Source organism: Monopterus albus, unplaced genomic scaffold (assembly GCF_001952655.1).
Source record: "Monopterus albus unplaced genomic scaffold, M_albus_1.0 scaffold8.1, whole genome shotgun sequence".
Lineage (NCBI taxonomy): Eukaryota > Metazoa > Chordata > Actinopteri > Synbranchiformes > Synbranchidae > Monopterus > Monopterus albus.
Genome location: NW_018127888.1, coordinates 2,601,474 through 2,620,708, shown reverse-complemented (window position 1 = coordinate 2,620,708; position 19,235 = coordinate 2,601,474). Strand labels below are relative to the sequence as shown.

Sequence of the window (19,235 nt, the reverse complement as noted above, 5' to 3'; positions counted from 1 at the left end):
AGCACAAAAGATACTCAGTGTCTCCAAGGCTGAAAACAGCACGGAGGATGGGGAGAAAGTTGTAGGTTAAAATCTTTTTCTCTTTCTTTGATCATCCCTCTAGCTCCTTCTCCAGTGACTTCTATCCAGGCGAAGGATATAACAAGACACACCATCTCACTGGCCTGGCAGCCACCAGATAGGGCCAATGGGGTCATCTTGGAGTATGAAGTCAAGTACTATGAGAAGGTGAGGAGTCCCATGGGAGTTGTAGTCTCTGTGACAGCAGACAACAAGAAAACAAAACCAAATGTTTGCTCTTTTTTACCCTGTTTCACCTCTGTTTTATGTGTCTTTCTTAGGATCAAAATGCAAACAGCTACCGAATCATAAAAACCACATCAAGGAATGCTGACATCAAGGGCCTCACACCTCTCACCTCCTATGTGTTTCACGTACGCGCTCGCACGGCAGCAGGCTATGGGGAGTTCAGTGGCCCGTTTGAGTTCATGACCAACTCAGGTGAGCCCAGCAACACTGCTTCAGCTTACCTTATCAGTGCATTGCAGTGCCAGAGAGGCTTCATTCCAGCTCACTCCTGTCACTCCCGGTCCTTCAAAGTCCTGCGATGATAGCATCTTCTATAAGTTTGTCTCTTTCATTATATAGTCATTAATCAAAATACAACTGGCAACTTGTGTATCTTGCCGTATTTAATTTACAGTGAGTCGCAGTGCTATGTGTGAGCTGAGGTTCAGCCTATTTAGAGTTTTTACAATAATACCATATATGACATTTTTAGCTAGAAGCTGCTGATAGCAATTTTTAAAATAAGGCTATAAATCCCTAAAATACCAATGCCCACATCAAAATTTAAAATTAGCCTTTTAAACTGCAGTACAGACTCGTACAATGCAGCCAGAAATTGTTAAAATGCACCAAATTTTCTTTTAAAGTCTAGTGGCGTTCCCTAAATTTACAAAGATTTCCATTTGATGCAGTGGAGCAGCCACATAAACAATGTAGATGCCTGGGACAAGCTAATACAAAATATATTGATTATTGTCAGGCAGAGTGGAATAAGATGATTTTAACAACCTTAAAGCTACTTAAGGTCAAACAAAAGGGTAAGTCTGGAAGTTAAGGAGTTGGAATGAATTCAAATAATGAGCCTAGAAAGAAATCATCAGTTCAATAATATGTTTTCAAGAAAACCCAACTGTTTACCTTCTCTTAACATCTCCGATTTCCTCTAGTCAATATTATTCCACATAATGTGGATAGTTACTGGCAGATTATGACGTAGAGGGTTTCAAGATGTAAGCCCAGGTGTCCCCTTTGTAATGCAAATAGAGGCAGCAGTGCATGATGATGACACGGTCAAGCACACACCCTAATGGTCTGTCATTGTCTCTCAGTGAAGCATGCAAAATAGTAGGGAATGGAAGGATAGGGAACAAGGACAAACACTGCATGTGTATTGTACTGGAGAGGGAGAGTGATAAAAGAAGAGTGACACACGGTGTAATTTGGTGTGTGTGTGTGTGTGTGGGTGGGGGGGTCAATGACTGATAAACACATAAGGTACAGTGGCTCTTGTGTAGTGGCTTGATGGAGAGCAATGATACTGATTTTGCTCTTTGTCTCTGTTCAATGTTCCTCCCATCCTGAATCCTCTACTCTCCACCTTTCTCCTTTTTCTTCGCTCTTTCTCAGTCCCAGCCCCCATAATCGGTGATGGAGCCAACTCCACAGTGTTACTGGTGTCTGTGGTGGGCAGTGTGGTGCTCCTCATCATCCTCATCAGCGCTTTCATCATCAGCCGAAGGTGAGCTTCATCCCTCTGTCTCTTCTGCTTTCTGTCTCTCCCTTTTTCCTCCCAGATGAGAGATGTCTTGCTTAACAGCAAGAAAAACTGCTGTCAGAAGAAGGACCTCATTGCAAAACGCACAAACACACACACACATCGACCCAGACAGCTAGTGCGACTTGCTCACATTGAAAGAGTGATGACTTGCCACACTGGAGTTGTGATTGACAGCCCTGACAGCTGAAGAGATGCAATCAGCGACCCCTCACTCCCTGTCTCCTGCATCCATGCCCCCTCCCTGCTCCCCGCATCTCTACATGGCTGTAATTCTGGACGCTGCTTATTTTCTCCCGCTACGCCTTGCTGACAGCCGTGAAGACAATAAAAGGGGGAAAAAACAGAAAGAGGAAGAGGGATAGAAGGGTGGACAATGAGACAAGCAAGCGATGAGAAGCAGAAGATAGAGCACAGAGAGAGAGAGAGTGAGACGACGAGGCATCAGGTGGATTTGCAGTGACCCAATCTCAGGGTGTTAAACAGCGAGCAGGCCGAAAGCATCGTCACACAGATGGGATTACATGCAGATGGGGCTGCTTCACCTCAGGGTGTTAAACACACTCCCCCTGTGTGTGTGTGTATGTTGGTGCACATCCTTGTTTTCATGTGTATGGTGACAGTGGGGGGAAGGGGAGTGTTAATGGCTTGTGTGTTGATTCCTGCAGTTGTATGCATGTGCCTTTAATGAGCATTTGTTGATCCCTTTATGTGTATGAGTGTGCCTCTTTATGTGGAAACCAAATCATTGTTTGCATGTGTGCGTGTTGGTGTTGAGAATGATAGGGAGTGAAGGGGGCTGTTGATTTATGTGTGTGTGTGTGTGTGTGTGTGTGTGTGTGTGTTGTCTCCTTTTCCATGTGATTGCCTCTCTCCCCAGCCAAGCAGGTGGTTGCCTCTGCCTTTTTTATATGCATGTGATGGCCGCTGTCATTGTGCTGCTGCTGCGGCCATCCTGTGATTGTGGGGAGGGACTGTAATCATGTAGTTGTTTACCATCACTACACAACTACAGAGGAGGACAATGTCCCGCACATCTGGCCATTTCCACCACAGACCCAACACATCAATATAAGCACAGGCCTTGGGCTGCCTGAGGGATTGAGAGGGCTTCAACTGCATCTTCTCCAGGATTAATTTATAGCTGGGTTCTCTACTCCTTGTTGTTGCTTGTATGCGTTGTGGCCCTCAGAAACCTTCAGTGCTGGTATATATTTTACTTCCCTTAAAGTAGTAATAGCACAATTTAAAGCCAATCGTTTACAGACACAATCCTTTAATAAACACAATCTTACATGGATGTTAGTAGTAAAGTGTGTGTATTAAATGTTAAAATACTCATTATGCAGACTGGCCCTTTTCAAATAGTCTTTGGATTTTTTCTACTGACACATTAACATATAAGCAACATTTTAATACTGAAGCCAGTTGTTGTACCATTAGATTTACTGTAGAGACATGATCAGTGTCTATCTTCTCATTAAACTTTTGCTAAGAATGTGTGTTTTCCAAAATGCTGAACTATTCTTTAAAGCTTTTATAACTAAGTGCAAATATCAAGAAAAGAAAATCACAAAAAACATGAAAATTTGATTAAAGTTAGCCTTAAAAAAATGACTGGCTTTGTAATGAGGACTTTTAAATAAATAATTATATCAAGAATATCAGTGTCTCATCAGTAATCAGCGATTGTGTCGCCTCTTCACATAATTTAATTGGGGTATAAGTAGGAGTCTTGGTTGAGGTTTTAATTTGGTTTACTGAATTGACACTTGTGTTCTATTATTATTATAATTTTTTCTTTTTACATGGGACACATGTTTTGATTTTTAGTCACATACTCCTTGATGTTTGAAAGTTGTAAATCTACTGCGACTGACTGTCCTGCTGTTTTTGCCCCCAGAAGGAGTAAGTACAGCAAGGCCAAGCAGGACTCTGATGAAGAGAAGCACTTTCATCAAGGTAACTCGTAGTTAACACTCCACCTACACACGTTGTAATTGAAAAACATTAGCGCTGTCAGGTGTGTTCACGGGTTGCACACAAACCACAAATGAAGCCTATAAAATGGGAGAAAAACTAACTATATAGAAGTTAATGTACTTGCATCCTGACATGCTCCAAACATCTCATTATCAAGTCATCAGCACTGTTATTTGCATCCCACAAAAATTTCAAGTTAATGAGCTCCATCTTCACTGGAGTCAGACGTAGTGACATGAAAAGTAATGGAGTCAGAGTATGAAGTGAGGAATGGAGAGGCGAAAGGAGGAGGAGGAGGAGAGACTCCACAGAGGAAGGTGGTGTAGCCTGAAGCATGATGGAAATAAAGAACAGATGGAGTGTAGTTGCCAGAATGAATTAACATTCATTTTTCACTCGCCTCTTTATTTTATTTATTTATTTATTGCTTCCTTACTTCCTCTGTTGCAAACGTTTTTCTCAGGAGTGAGGATATATGTTGACCCCTTTACCTACGAGGACCCAAACCAAGCTGTCCGGGAGTTTGCCAAAGAGATTGATGCCTCCTGTATCAAGATTGAGAAAGTTATAGGCATTGGTGAGTTTTTTTTTCTATCTTACACTACTTGAGAATAAAAAACTGTTTTCCCTGACAGTAACATTTGGTCTGCCTCTAGAGAGGTCAACGAGTAAAAACAAAAAAAATATCAGTGGAGGCTAAATATGTTGTACATGCTATTCCTGTGGCCAGAGTAAAGTCACCCAATGACAAAATAATAAAGAGAAAGAATCAATATCCATTTTCCCTCTCTCTGCTCCAGTGGGTGAGGAGAGGAGGGGTGTGAGGGATTAGAGGCCCTGATCAATGTTTAAAGTGGACCCCTCCTAACCTGCACACACACTCACAGACACTCATACACACACACAGGCACAACCTTCACCTACCCCCTTCTTGCTGTGATTTATAGTCCATGCACTGTAGTGTCAGAGTGCTTGAGTATTATCATTCCACATTTTCAATTCGACCGTGTGTCTTTAGGGGAGTTTGGCGAGGTCTGCAGCGGCCGCCTGAAGATGCCAGGGAAGAGGGAGATCTGCGTGGCCATCAAGACACTGAAGGCCGGCTACACTGACAAGCAGAGGAGGGACTTCCTGTCCGAGGCCAGCATCATGGGCCAGTTTGACCACCCAAACATCATTCACCTAGAGGGCGTTGTCACCAAATGTATGTGAAGCCTTTGAGTTTGTTGGTGTTTAAGAATGTTTCTATTTCCAAATGATGGAAAGAACATAGTTGAATGCATAATTCTTTCACTATTTAAAAAGAATGCTGTTTTGGGGACACGAAATAATGCCCTGCTCAAACACATAGACACAGTCATGTCTTCTATATTTGGGGGGACACTTGCTGACAAAATGCATTCCCTAGCTCCGTACCCTAACATTTAACCTAAACCTAACTCTAACCTGAACCCTAAAACCAAGTCTTAACCCTCTAAAAGGTGTTTCAGAAAGTGAGGATGTTAGGGTGACCTGCCAAAATGTCCTCGCTCTGTAGCAAAAAAAAAATATATATATATTTTTTGGTCTTCACTATGTTGCAAGTACAAGAACACACACACACAAACACACTAACCCATTTGCAAACACAATGACTGTTATAATAACATAGACAGCACATCCATTTCTGCTGTCCTCTTTCTCTCTTAAAAAAATGTAACAATAAATCATTACAAACTATATCTGTGGTTTTGGGTGACTTTGGAGAAAGGTGAGTCTAGGGACAAACTTTATTAGCCAAAGGTGTGTGTTGGTGTGGAATTGTGTGCTGTAATGCTTTTGTATTTACAGTATCTACAGATATATGAGCACTTATGTTCGGATACCCGTATCTGCACATGTACATGCTTGTATTTGTGCTTGTATGTGTGTTGCCCATACTTACCATCCTGGGTATCCCCAGGTGGGCTTTGTCCAGATGGAAGAGGTCCAGGAATTGGAGAAGTGGAGTTAGAGGTAGCTGGACAGTTGGGAGGGGGTCTAATGGGTCCAAGAACAGGCCCTGTAGCACAGCACTAGACTCATTAATCATGGTGTCAGCTGTAAATGTGTTTGGGGTTAGGGAGTGATACCCTATCCCTCCTCTATCTGCTGCTGCATGGCCACAAAACACTGGCCAAATCTCCCTCCCTCTGCCCTTGGCTCTCCTCTGTGTCTCTGTGTTTCTTTCTACCTTTTACACTTTCCTGCGATGGTCTTTTTTAAGCTAGTGTGTGTGTATGTGCAAATGACTTGTCAGCACATGTTGCCGTCTGCATGCCTTTGATTGCATGCATGTGTGCACGAGTGTTACCATAGCTGATAGCCAGCCTCGACTCAGGTTAGATGGATGAAGTGCCTTAATGTTTCGTGACAGAACAGCCTGGCCCTATCTGTGCTAGATAACAGCATCTCTCTCACTCTTGTACACGGTGTACAGACAGACACAAATATACTGTAGGCACACATACACACTTAGCCCAGCCGGAGCTGAAAGTGAACAGCAGCAGAGGCAGAATTGCTTATCACCTATCACACCTCTCACCACGGGGAATGACCTCTCAGACCTCGCAGCGATGGAATGAGAAAGACAGAGAAAAGGCAGACAGATGGACAGGAGGAAGGAAAAGAAATCTGAGACGAGCAGCAGCCAGGGAAGGTGCAAATAGAGACACTGAGAGAAAGAGACAGGGAGGCGCTTAGGAGCTGATGGATTAGAGAGAAGACAGAGAAGAACAGCGGGAACGACAGAGAGAGAAAGCAGAGGGTGGTAGAACTACTGAACCAGAGGCTGAAAAAGAAAGAGATGGAGCGAGACGGGTGAGAGAGGAAGGAGAAGCACGTGACACAGCAACAACAAGAGTTGACATAAAAAGATGGTGAGCCAAAGCTAGAAGGACATCCGATAACTCCCACTCCACCACCTTCCACTCTTACTTTTGAGAGCTTGACACAAGTTTTGGGCAAATTAGTCCTTCACACTTGAGTATGTCAGTGGAATCTATTAAAAATCCATTATTTGAATTGCTTTCCTCTCTCCATTACAATCAAGTTAAAAGGAATTCTCAATCTGGCCTCAGTTTGCTGGCATGTCCAACAGAGCCAATTAAGCCTTATTAATTATGGAGGAATTCCAAATAGGCACTAAAATACATAAATGTGCAAAAATCTCTCACTGAGGACTGCTGGCCATAGTCCACCATCTTGAAGTCTGTATAAGCTTAATGTTTCTATCATGTTAGTGTCTAATTAAAATCTAGCCTCCATTAGAGCTCAGAATTAGACGTGATATGCTTAATGGCTGATTTACATAAAGAAAGAGCATGGTAATTTAGAAAAGATCTGCTTTTAAAAGGCAGGCCTTTGTTCACTGCAAACGCCAGGGTCTCCAGAGAGAGTTTGCCCAATGTTCCTCCAATATTGTCCCCTGATGCGTTTTTCCCTTTCCCGTTTTGTTGGCAGGTGATAATCGGCCCACTGACGGGGCCCTTGCCGTGGGTTCATTGCCAGAAACGGCAGGGCGTATTCAGTAAACAAGGAATTAGCATGAAAATGGCCTGGGAGGAAGAGGGCGGGGCTGGGAAGGCGAGAGTTTAAGGTCGCAGGTCAGGCGCTCTTCAGACTTGATTTTGGAGCTGTCAATCACTGGCAGCCCTGGGGCAGAGGCACACAACAAAAGGAACAAAGATGGCTGACAAAGAGGGCCCCCAGCCTCCCCCAACTTTAACTCCACTTCCTGTTTTTGGGGCATCGCCCCATAATTAATGAGTGCCAATCACACGGTGGGTAAAGTGGTGACTAACGGCTTCTCATGGCAAGAGGCCTGCTGTGGAGTGGAGGAACTTCACCTTTAAGATCTCAGCTGCCAACTGCTCAGCTGACTTTGTGCTGCTTCTGCTGGAGCAGACTAGAGATTTCATGTAACCTCCCCTCAAAGCATTAGCTTTAAGTCAGCAGTGCAATCCTAGGAGAAATTTGTGGCACCTCTTTTCGGCATGTGTTGTTGCCATGGCTGGTTAGGCACCAGCTTGTCGCCGTTTTTGGACAAAAACAAGCCACCCTCCCTTCCATTCCTTATTTCCTCATTCTCTTTCTCTCTCCCTCTCTACTCATGCCCATTGTCCTCCCTCACCACCAAAGACAGACATAGACCCACCAGGGAATGTCCACCCTCTCCTCCGCCTGCCCCAGCTCAGATAAAGACACAGGGGCTCCCCCAAGAGAGACAGAGAGAGGAAGGCAGAGGGATGGGGTGAAAAAGGCCAGAGAGGAGTGGCTGAGATTGGTTGGGTGGATGAGAGACAGTAGGAGTGAGGGAAGAAAAAAGAAAGTAATAGTGAGGAGCTAGCAGGAGAGTGACAGATGCATCTAAAGTTGGCAGAGGAGAAAGAGGGCAAAGGGACAGTGAGTGACATAAATAGCGGGTCAGAGGGACTGGGTGGGTGACTGTGATGGGACTTTGGATAATGCATCACTTCATATTTGCATAGACCCAAGATGGTGTGTGTATCTGTGTGTGAGTGTGTGCACTGGTTTTTTGTTTCAGTGGAGACACATGTGCAGGGAAAGAAGGGGGATGTCAAGGCAACATAACACTGGGCTAATTAAATCACTACAGGACAGAGATGGATGTTCTAATACACACACACAACATATACACTGATACATTCCCTCAAGCAGCCCCCCCCCCACCTTGTCAGGCTATGATGCGCATCGTTTACCACCATAATCAGCTGCCTTTCATTCTCTCACTCTCTCTCTCTCTCTAGGTAAGCCAGTGATGATTATCACAGAGTACATGGAAAACGGATCACTGGATGCATTCCTGAGGGTCAGTCATGTGTTTATGTCTGTGCGCATGTGCATGTGGTTGTGCGAGATGACTGTAGTTTGCCGATCTCTTCTTATCTCTGTAATGTAATCCATCAACATTATAAATGTTTGTTCACAAATATCCTAATTTTAGTCGACCTTCTTGATCAACTTATTGTTTTCTGACAAGGAGGGTGGTGCAGATTTCACCTCTGTGTTTCCAGGGTTCGCTGCATTTTACATTGTAGTTAATACCTTTATCCAGTATATAGTGCATAATCTTATGTAAGACAAATAAAAACAGTTAAGTTGTGTTGACTTGGCATCAGTCATTTTGCACAAATTACTTTTTGTACAATGATAACACAGTTTTAAGCTTTTGAGTTTTTTAAATGGATTTTTACAAGCACTTCTACATATGATGTACCTGCAGTGCAAGATAAATATAAAGATTAAATGTTTTATATTTAATTCTATTATGACTATCTAAAACTCAACTTTTTCTCAGTTAAATGTGCAATCATTTATAACCAAGTCACAATATGCATATGAAAACGCAAGCACCATGTTCAAAAATTTAAAAGAAACTCAATGTTGACTTTGTTGGCATCTTAAATTGCTCCTCAGGAGATAGGTATAGCTTACTTCTCACCAAGTGACCCATGTATGGAGCTTAAATATTGTACATACAGTACCTGTGGGAGATCACTGACCACAGAAACCACCTGGTCGGGAAGACCCTGGGATGCAGGTGAAAGGTCCAAAAATGCTAGCAAGAAGACCTTCTGTTCAGTTTTTTTTTTTAAGCCAAATTGCTTGTTTCAAGGTTAAGACAAAACTGTCTTATTCAAAAACACACACATTAATAGCTGCAGCTGCAGGACAGAGGTTACATGTGTAAAGCTGAATTAATTGAATTGAACTAAATTGTACTGGGCAACCCTAACAGTAAAAATCATTATTGACACTGTGACAAACGTGAAATATTTGCAATTGAATCTTCCCCAAACACTGAAGATGCCTGCTTTTCTACAGAAGAATGACGGTCGCTTCACGGTGATCCAGCTGGTCGGCATCCTGCGTGGCATCGCGTCGGGCATGAAGTACCTGTCAGACATGAGTTACGTCCACCGTGACCTGGCAGCTCGCAACATCCTGGTCAATAGCAACCTGGTATGCAAGGTGTCTGACTTTGGCATGTCTCGAGTGCTGGAGGATGACCCGGAAGCTGCGTACACCACCAGGGTGAGTGTGTGTGTAGGCGAACATATGTCTGGCTGAGTCAGCAGCCTGTCTGTGTCATCTTACTTGTCAGCTTTCATTAATCTGCCTGTCTTTCATTTACAGGGAGGGAAGATCCCCATCCGCTGGACGGCTCCAGAGGCCATCGCTTACAGAAAATTCACCTCGGCCAGCGACGTGTGGAGCTACGGAATTGTCATGTGGGAGGTGATGTCATATGGCGAGCGACCATATTGGGACATGAGTAACCAAGATGTAAGTCTGAGGAAATTTAATCATAGGCAGAATAAATAATATACAGCCTGAATTAATGTGTGATGTTAGAGCAGGAACAATAATTCTCATTTTTGTTCATCATTTTAACTTTGGTTTCATAATCAAATTACCTGCAAGGTGATGAAACACCAACAGTGTATACCTTGTTGTCATTACACATTGCATTTATATTTATAGTGCCACTAATAAGTAATAAGGAATTTCACTTATTCATAACCAAATGTCTTGTAAATGTGACTAAAGCAAGGTGATTAAAAATAATGTTTAAAGTTAGAGGGACAATGACATAGCTTTAGTAAAATTGACTACAGTTTTCATTACAATTTGACTATCTCTGAAACAAAATGATTTTCAGCAGTACTAATCTACTGTCCAGGTGATCAAGGCTATTGATGAGGGCTATCGGCTGCCACCACCCATGGACTGCCCCGTGGCGCTCCACCAGCTCATGCTGGACTGTTGGCAGAGAGAGAGAGCCGACCGCCCAAAGTTTGGACAGATTGTCAACATGCTGGACAAACTGATCCGCAATCCCAACACTCTGAAAAGGACTGGGGGAGAGACCACTGTCAGGTGAGAGGGCTGGTCACAGGCAGATACTGTAATATGAACTGTAGCTCAAAATAAGAAGACATATTTTTTGTTATACATGTACCCGGACGCATCATGAGCTGATGGGCCCCTGGGCAAACATCACACAATTGTAGAGGTTTATGATATCACGAAGCGAAAAATTTCAGGGGACATTAAATTTTTTTTTTTGCACCAAGAATGTTAATAAGAGTCATTTCACACAGATGCTCAGATTTTCTGAACACCCAAACAGACACACAAAAGCACTTTTACTAGTTATAGAATCACAAATTTTAGGAAGGGCAATCTAGGTCCCAAAATCATAGTCATCCCCACCGAATGATAATGAGGAATATTAGAAAATAACAAAAAACCTATTTCTGTTACTCAAAGTTATATTTAATTTTTCAAACTTACTCAACTTCTAATCTTTGCCAAAGTAAATAACTAGATAATTTAACCCCCTTATTTGTCTAAAATTAAAAGAAGAAGAAAAAAAAACAGTTTCTTTCATAATAATCATAAGGTTTTGAATGGCAGTACTAGACGGAAAAAGTTTGGACATGTGATACCTGTTTCAAAGAATTCTGTTGAATTTTACCAACAATATCTGGTAATATCACTTTGTTTAGAGGGGGATTACATTATACAGCTGTAAGACAACTGTATTTATAAGTTCACTTCATAATTTTTGTATAAATAGGTATGTTTTTGATCAAATTTATATTCAAACTAGGCTAAAAATGATAACTTATAAACTAGAAAGGAGTAATATGGCTCCACTGTCACATCTAAACACACACACACACACACACACACACACTGCTGTTCTCTCTCCGGTGTTTACATTCACCATTAAACATTATCTACCAGCAACGTGTGGCTCTTTTCAGCACAAACCCAATCCCTCCATAATGGATTTCTCTGCAAACTAGCTTTAATGGTGCTGTATACTCAGGAATGTAGCCACTCTGGCCAGGGGGGAGAATTACGATGTAATGCTGATTTAAAAACAAACACAAAGCTTCAGCTCCGACACCATTACTCTCCAGCGGCTAAACGTGTTAAGAATGACCTATGTGTGTTTACAGATTTGGCGCACCCCAGTAGGAGTCTGTTTGAGTTTAACGAGTGTGTGAACCTACGCAAGTGTGGATGCACATGCACACCTAATGGGACACAACGAGAGTGAGAGGGGAGCCCTTGTGGAGCAATTAGCAGAACTGAATCCTATAAATGCTGCTTTTACAGTTACAAGAGGGAAGCAGAAAGTAGAGCTTGTGTCTGTGTGAGAGAAAAAAGATCCCTGTGCATAGTCCTTTCTACCTACTGAGTAGAGATGACTTATTAAGGTGTCTGAAATCCTGTTCTCACACTTCAACACAACATCCTTGTTTTAAAAAAAGACAGAATAATAAAGTGAAATAAAGAATGTGTGAGGGTGAGGAAGTCACCAGAGTGGGACGAGGCCGCCACTGACTCAGACCCACTGGACCCTTGTAAATCTTTCATGGTTGACACCACTGCTAACACGCTCAACAGAAAGGGAGGATAGAAATAAAGGAGGAAGGTAAATCTGCTGGTGAATATCTGAATGTGAGGGGGAACATCTCTGAGTAGGAAATTCACCGAAGTGTGCCCGGGTGGTGCGCTTCTGTAAAATGAGATTTAACTCACTGTGTCGGTCACACCCAGGAGGAACAATGTTTGATTTGGCTTGGTTTCTGGTAGGACCCACAAAACAGGGACACTGTACAGAGTTCAACCTGACAGACCTGCTGATCCCATCAAGGAGGGAAAGCCAGAGAGAAATGTAGCAGTGTGTGTTTTACAGTTTGTGGGTACCTGTCATCGCATGATGCATATGTGTCATGGCCTCCTGTTTCTACTGTACAGCATTGTTTTCGGGAATAAGAAAACAAATTCCCGTGATGCCCGTGTTGCTGTCTTTATTAAGAAACAGTGGCATGCCAGACTGCATAAGAAAACAAATCATTAACTTTTAAGTGAAAAGCACTTGACCAGAATGCAACATTTATTGTCCGTTTGCACAAATTGTTGCACACGTCATGGCTTTGGCATACAGAATGCGGCTGCTTCAGGTGCTGATTGTAATTATAGAACCAAAGTGAAACCTGATACAGCGTCTGTAGAGCCTAAGTTCATTAGTTTAATTCTCCATTCTTTCACATTTTTCGTCTTTCGTCCACCCACAATAGACCCAACACCACCCTGTTGGAGCCAGGAAGCCCTGAGGCGTCCTCGGGTGTGGGTACGGTGGAAGACTGGCTACAGGCCATTGGCATGGAGAAATACAGTGACAACTTCACTGCCGCCGGCTACACCACTCCAGAAGCCGTGGTCCACATGACACAAGAGTGAGTAGAAAGGACAGAATATGAGAGAGGAAGTGAAAGAGCAAATAGAAAAAAGAAAAGAAGGCAAAAAACATTTTTATAGTAACTGAATTCTGTGTGTGATGACAACACTTAACAGTTTTAGAAGTGTCACTAAAAAACATGAGTCAGATCACTACACTACTTTTGAGAAAATGAACAATTATTCCAGAATATTTATGAATATATGTTCATGTGTGTCACAGTTTATAGCCTGAATTAATTACTAAGTTTAAGAAGAATATGACTCATTAGTTTTACAACCTGTTTAGCAATAAAGATGACATTTTAAAAAACCACCCAGGTTTATTCTTAAACAGTGTTTGATATATGGTTAATGTCTTGCCCAAAGTTGAATTAGAAGATTGACTGTGGAGGTCCATCTATAAATTCTACTCATTAACTTATTTCCTAATTGCATAATTTATGCACAAACAGGGATGTAAAATTTACAAGTTGTAGTTTTAGGCGAGTTAAGTGCTAGAACTAGTTCCAGTGTGTAGCTGTAATTCCAGCTACACTTCCTCCTTGCTCCAAGTCTTTAGTTAAGCTAACTTGTTTGCTTTTTGGTTTTAGCTTCATATTTGATATACAAGAAAGCAAATAAATATATAAATGTATTATCCAAAATGTCCAAACTATAGCTAAACTATTCCTTTAAAATTAGCATGGAATCCATGGCATTTTTTTGCAAAGTCAAATGTTTTTTACTCTTTGTTCGTTGTCTGTAAAATCTAAATTTTTCACCTATGACGTGATTAGGATTGTTGTGTTGGCAAGTGAAATTCCCTAAACTGTAGTTAAACTATCAGGGCAGTTTCCACAGAAAGCCTGTAAAATTCATCATGTTGATCAGGTCTCCATATGTTTGTTATTGTTGTCCTTGGTCCTAAAAACACCCCTTTCCCTGTTTTTCTTTTTCAGGGACATGGCTCGCATAGGTATTTCCTCTGCAGCGCACCAGAACAAGATCCTGACCAGCGTCCAGGGAATGCTGTCCCAAATGCAACAAATGCAAGGCAGAATGGTTCCCGTTTGAGAGGTTTAAACTAAGATAACGGAAACGGAAGCAAAGCGACTTTGTTTCATATGAAAATAAATAAATAAACAAAAAATGTTAAATATAAAAAAAAGACAAACTATGTTACCTCATTCATGCACTTTAAATTGGATCTAAAAAGAAGATGTTGATGAAGAAGAAAAAAGTGGTGAAAATGGCACTTTTTAAAAAAAAAATCTGACCTTTGCCCTTTTTTTGTTGTGTTGGAGAATGGGATGCTTCTATGTGTCTACAGCATGTTGGGATAGATGGAGGGATGGCTGGAAAAGTATTTCCAAGGGGCCAATCTGGAGTGCTTTTAATGGCCAGGAAGGAAAATGAGGGAGAGGGGAATCATACCTTTCTTCCTTCTCTTGGGGCAGAGTGTTGTTTCTGGACCTTTCTTTCTGGAATAACCCACGGATCAGATTTTTTTTTTTAAATTTTGACTGTTTATTGTACATGAATTGTTTCTGTGAGACTCACAGGCTACCATGGCCACCATTGTTCTCTCTCTCAGCTGGATCTGTTTGATATGTCACAGACAAAATGGAGGACCCTGACTATCAGATATAAACAGTGAATCTGAGAGGTTGAGGGTTGGATTTCAAGGGGAGATGGCGGTGCAGGAGGACTTTTTTTTTTTGAGGAGCTTCTTGTTGTATTTGGCTCTGTTCTGTTCTTGTTCTTCTCCCAGAACGCTGTATTTTGTTGCCCTCAGGATGTTGCCGAGAATGTCTTTGATCTTCCATAGGAGCCTTCCCACTCCCCTTTCTTCCCAAAATGCTCTGCCTCACTTCAGATAAACACACAATTTGGATTCTTCCATTCATATCCCTATGAGGACAAAAGGGTGGAGCAAAGGATTGTGGACGCAGAATGAATCAGAATCATCAGCATCATCATTGCCAAGAAAATAAACAAGGAAATGCGCTGAGGATTATTTAAAATGTCATTAAGGTAAGATTCAAGACTATTTCATTTTTTGTTACAAAACAAATAAATGTAATTGATTATAGCTCCCTTTATTATTGCAGTATGCTATTAATATCAGGCCAATAAAAGTCTGTAAGATTCATTAGATGGTCCCCCTTCCTCTCCCATCACTGGGCCCTCAGCTCCAGAAACTGTGTTAATTAACAACTGGATTGCACGACCTCAGGCAGCCAGAGCAGATCAATAGCCACTGGTCTGTGATCAGTCTGCTGGCCTGATGCTGCTGGTGTGTTAATGAGAAGAATTAATCAGCTGCTGACTCCCAGTCAGCCAGACACCAGAGCCCACCAGAGCTCAGAAAACACTTTCCAGGAAATATTAGGAGGTGCTCTTGGGTGTAACTTTACACTAGGCCTTAACAAAAGGGCCTTGATTCATTTTAGTAGCTACTGCTGACTGATCCTTCTTTTTGGTTAACTCTAGATCAAATTTCCATATTTTGATTTTCTATGATCATTTGTGTTTTAACACACGCCCCATATTTTTTATTTTCTCAGCAAGTTCAAGACTTAGTCACTTACATAGTTTAAGCGATGGCATTGATTTATTTAATTTGTTTTATACACTCTGTTGCCATGTAATTAAACAATGTAATAGTAGATAAAACTAATGCAGTCTAACACAACAGCTATCCATTAACATTTTAAGATTTAATTATAAGCGATTTGGAGAGGTGCTGATTCAATTTTACAGTGGATTTACAGGCTGCACTTCATAATTATTTTATTTATGATTAATCTGACAATCATTTTGTCAATGTATTGTTTTGTCTATAAAATAGTGAAAAAAAATAGTTTTCTTTAACCAAACAACACTTCAAATCCCCCAAAATTAAATTTTCTATATATCCAGAGAACCAGAGACTTGTTGGCATTTCAAAAAAATGAAATAATTAATGATGATGAAATTTTCATCATTATTTTGGTTTAGTGATTAATTAATGAACAAACATGCTGTTAAACTGTATTTCATTAGAGGGCTGTTTCTAATATTTTCTCCTCTGTATTTATATCGATTTAATTATACTGTGTAGTGTTAACCAAATATTAAAAAGTGCATAGAAGAATTTTAAAGCAGAGGCTGATATATGTATGTATGTATGTATAATTAGTATAAAATCATTTTCTTCAGGCTTTTGTGTTATTTTTTTAAAGCAATGCCTATAACAATTACTGGACGTTAATGGGTTATAATATCTCCTGCTTGAGGAATGTTGAAGACTTTACAATAGGTTTCCTTCTGTTGGCATTAGAAGAAAGCACAGTGCAATAGCACTGAGGGTTTGTCTAATACTAACACTCATTAAATGCCGATTGGTGGGTTTTTGATGTGTGCAAGCAAGTCAAGGGCATGTTTCTCATATTATGTACACACAACAGCATGTGGCGCACACAAGGTAAATACATAATTGCTACAAAATCTATATTTCCCCCCTTTTGAGCGGCTATTTGCACTCTGAATGATGTGGCTTTGGCACTCAGTTTTGTTTAGTGGATGAGCTAAAGCTGGAGAGCGGGGTTGTTGGTCAGGACTGGATCTCAAGCAGAAATTGTTTACATTCAAAACCTCCATGACTTATGCAACCTCTCTATTCCTCCCCCCTCCTTTCTTTTACCCCAGCTGCTGCTGTCCATCATAAAGAGGATTCTGGCCTTGCTATCCATGACCAGAATTCTTCCTCTTCCTCCTCCTCTTCGTCTTCCTACTTCTGCTTCCCCCTCCTGTCCATGGAGTCTCCTCCAACAGTGAGATGAAAAATCCATTCCCAAGCGTCTGGGATGTCCACCACCACAATAAGTCAACTTGACAAACTAGCCACAGTGTGTTTGTGACCATCAAGCAATGTACTGGAATTACTATGAATGATTAAACAGCATAAAAAGAGACAATAAGAAGAATGTAATATAATCGAGAAGCCCTGTTCTAGAGGTATTGTACTTTTTTCAAAGTTTCATTTTATTTTGTGATTTATTTTTGTTTGTTTTTTTATTGGTTTGTTTTGTTTGCATGTAACATAACAAGCGTGTAATGACGTGTGTGCATGGTTGTGTGTGTGTATGTGTCTAGCTGTATGAATGACATTGTCTTTGAAGTACTATCAATAATTGTGTCTTTTTTCATGCCACTGTGGAGAAGACGAGATAACAGTTTTTCATATAAAAAGAAAAACGCTGGACTTTTTTTTTTTTTTTTTTTTTTTTAATCAGCTAAAAAAAAAGCTATGTAAGATGTGTTGCTCCCATTGTGCAAACTCTACTCAGAAACAGCATTTATTTAACAGCTATATGGAATGCAACATATTTTTGTTCTGGCAGATACAGCAGCTTGCAAACGGACATACGGAGACACAGACATGAGTGATCAGAAGCCTCCTGTCCGTGCGAATACGTCAAACACATACTGGAGTTGGGACTCCCTGTGTTTATGACAAGTCAAGGAAGAAATGTGGGAACAATCTCTCTGAAAATAAAAATGGGAGCAGGTTAAAATCATCACAACAGAGGATCAGAAGAGGAAAAGGTGTTTAAGAAGGGAAAACTATTTTTAATTTTTTTTTTCCAAAGCACAACATACAGCTACAGGTTCAACCCAATGGACTATATTTCTTTTGTTCCTTTATCTCTTTAAACTATACTTATGTGAGAGTTTTTGAGGCTTCATAATACAAAACACCTCTGTCCTTACCATTTTTTTTTAGTTCTTTCCTTTTTTTTGGCAATGTTTTTTTTTTTTTGCTTTTATCTATCAAAAGTGGACCTGTTTGGACATATGCAAGACATGTTGGGAAGGGGAAGAAAACCAGAATGTACTGTAAAAACTTTTATCCTTTACTTAAATGTCGGATGATTTGAAAAAACAAAAAAGAAAAAAAAATTAACAAAATGTAAGAGTTAATGTTTGTCATTGTATGCCTTCCGATGCCATATGATCTAGCCATGTAGATCTAACATTCTCTGTCTTTTTTTGTACTTTTTTTGACATGATCATGATTTTTTTTTTCAAGGAGCTCTAGGTACATGTAACTTATGTCATTTATTTATGTCCTTTTATATCTAGTTTGTAAAATAATAGCCTAAAGTGAAGAAAATAAAGGGGTGCCAAAGTGCATTCTTATTAAAGTAGAAACCATATGACAATCTCCCTGCTTCTCATTCGTACACACAGGGATACTGCAGTGTCTGATGCAAAGACCATTAGTATTTTCATCAGTTACTGCAGCCAGTATGTCTGTAGGAGAGAGCTGATTAACTGTCATACATTGATTACTACATTATATGAATGCATATAATGGAGACTACATAATAGAAGAACCTGTTCTTGTTTTCTATTTTTCATTGTTGCTCTACACACACACACACACACACACACACACACACACACACACACACACACACACACATACAATAAAAAATGGCCACTCTGTTGGCAGTTTGTCCCCCTCTGCGGCACATGTTCAGGAGATATCATGACTCTAGATTCTAAGACTTGGCCCTCAACTCCTCTCAGGCCTTGAGGCAGCAACAAGCACCTCTCATTTGGTGCAGTGCATGTGTGTGTGTTTAATCAGAACAACATCTGCTTCCTGCACTCGTTTCCAGCAGCGATAAACCGCTGATTGTCCTGAATCTTTGATAAGGGCCCGGGAGAGGTGGGGGAAGAAAGGGCAGTTTCAGAAATGGATCTCAGACAAATTTTGAGCCACATGCCATTTTACACATTTCCTGAGAAATCACCAGCACAAGGCATGCATACATTGAAACCTCTGAAGTTTGCAGCAGGAGATGTTTATCGGCCTCTTGGGGAAAATATGCCTCTTCTGCAGATTCTTGGCAAGCTTAGAGGGGAAGATTAGCAAAACTGAGTTTGATAAATTTGCCCAGAAGTAAAACATTTTTTTTTAATTTTGACTTATGACAACATGACATGGTTGTTGGATGTAAAAAAAAAAAGGTTATTTCAGGGAATATATAAAAAACTTTGGCCTGCTGGTTCCAGGGTCTCCAAACATATCATTAATTATCCTCAAAGTATCTTGAATAACTGTAGAAATTATCAC

At 40.8% G+C, this 19,235-nt stretch overlaps 1 protein-coding gene across 2 annotated transcripts in view; it reads left to right on the top strand.

The window, feature by feature from the left end:
* epha4l (eph receptor A4, like) overlaps positions 1-17,859 on the top strand; it is a 56,499-nt gene extending 38,640 nt beyond the window's left edge. Inside the window, exons 6-18 of one of the 2 annotated variants that reach the window (XM_020586989.1) lie at positions 104-228; positions 342-501; positions 1,696-1,807; positions 3,750-3,805; positions 4,290-4,403; positions 4,845-5,030; positions 8,614-8,675; positions 9,692-9,901; positions 10,004-10,153; positions 10,551-10,747; positions 12,967-13,125; positions 14,068-15,142; positions 16,799-17,859. In XM_020586989.1, the coding sequence (XP_020442645.1) occupies positions 104-228; positions 342-501; positions 1,696-1,807; positions 3,750-3,805; positions 4,290-4,403; positions 4,845-5,030; positions 8,614-8,675; positions 9,692-9,901; positions 10,004-10,153; positions 10,551-10,747; positions 12,967-13,125; positions 14,068-14,182 (1,646 nt within the window). In that variant the 3' untranslated portion in view covers positions 14,183-15,142; positions 16,799-17,859. Of the gene's footprint in view, positions 1-103; positions 229-341; positions 502-1,695; positions 1,808-3,746; positions 3,806-4,289; positions 4,404-4,844; positions 5,031-8,613; positions 8,676-9,691; positions 9,902-10,003; positions 10,154-10,550; positions 10,748-12,966; positions 13,126-14,067; positions 15,143-16,798 lie in introns of both variants that reach the window. The other variant, XM_020586980.1, reaches the window with a different exon arrangement.
* Positions 17,860-19,235: the final 1,376 nt, after the last annotated feature.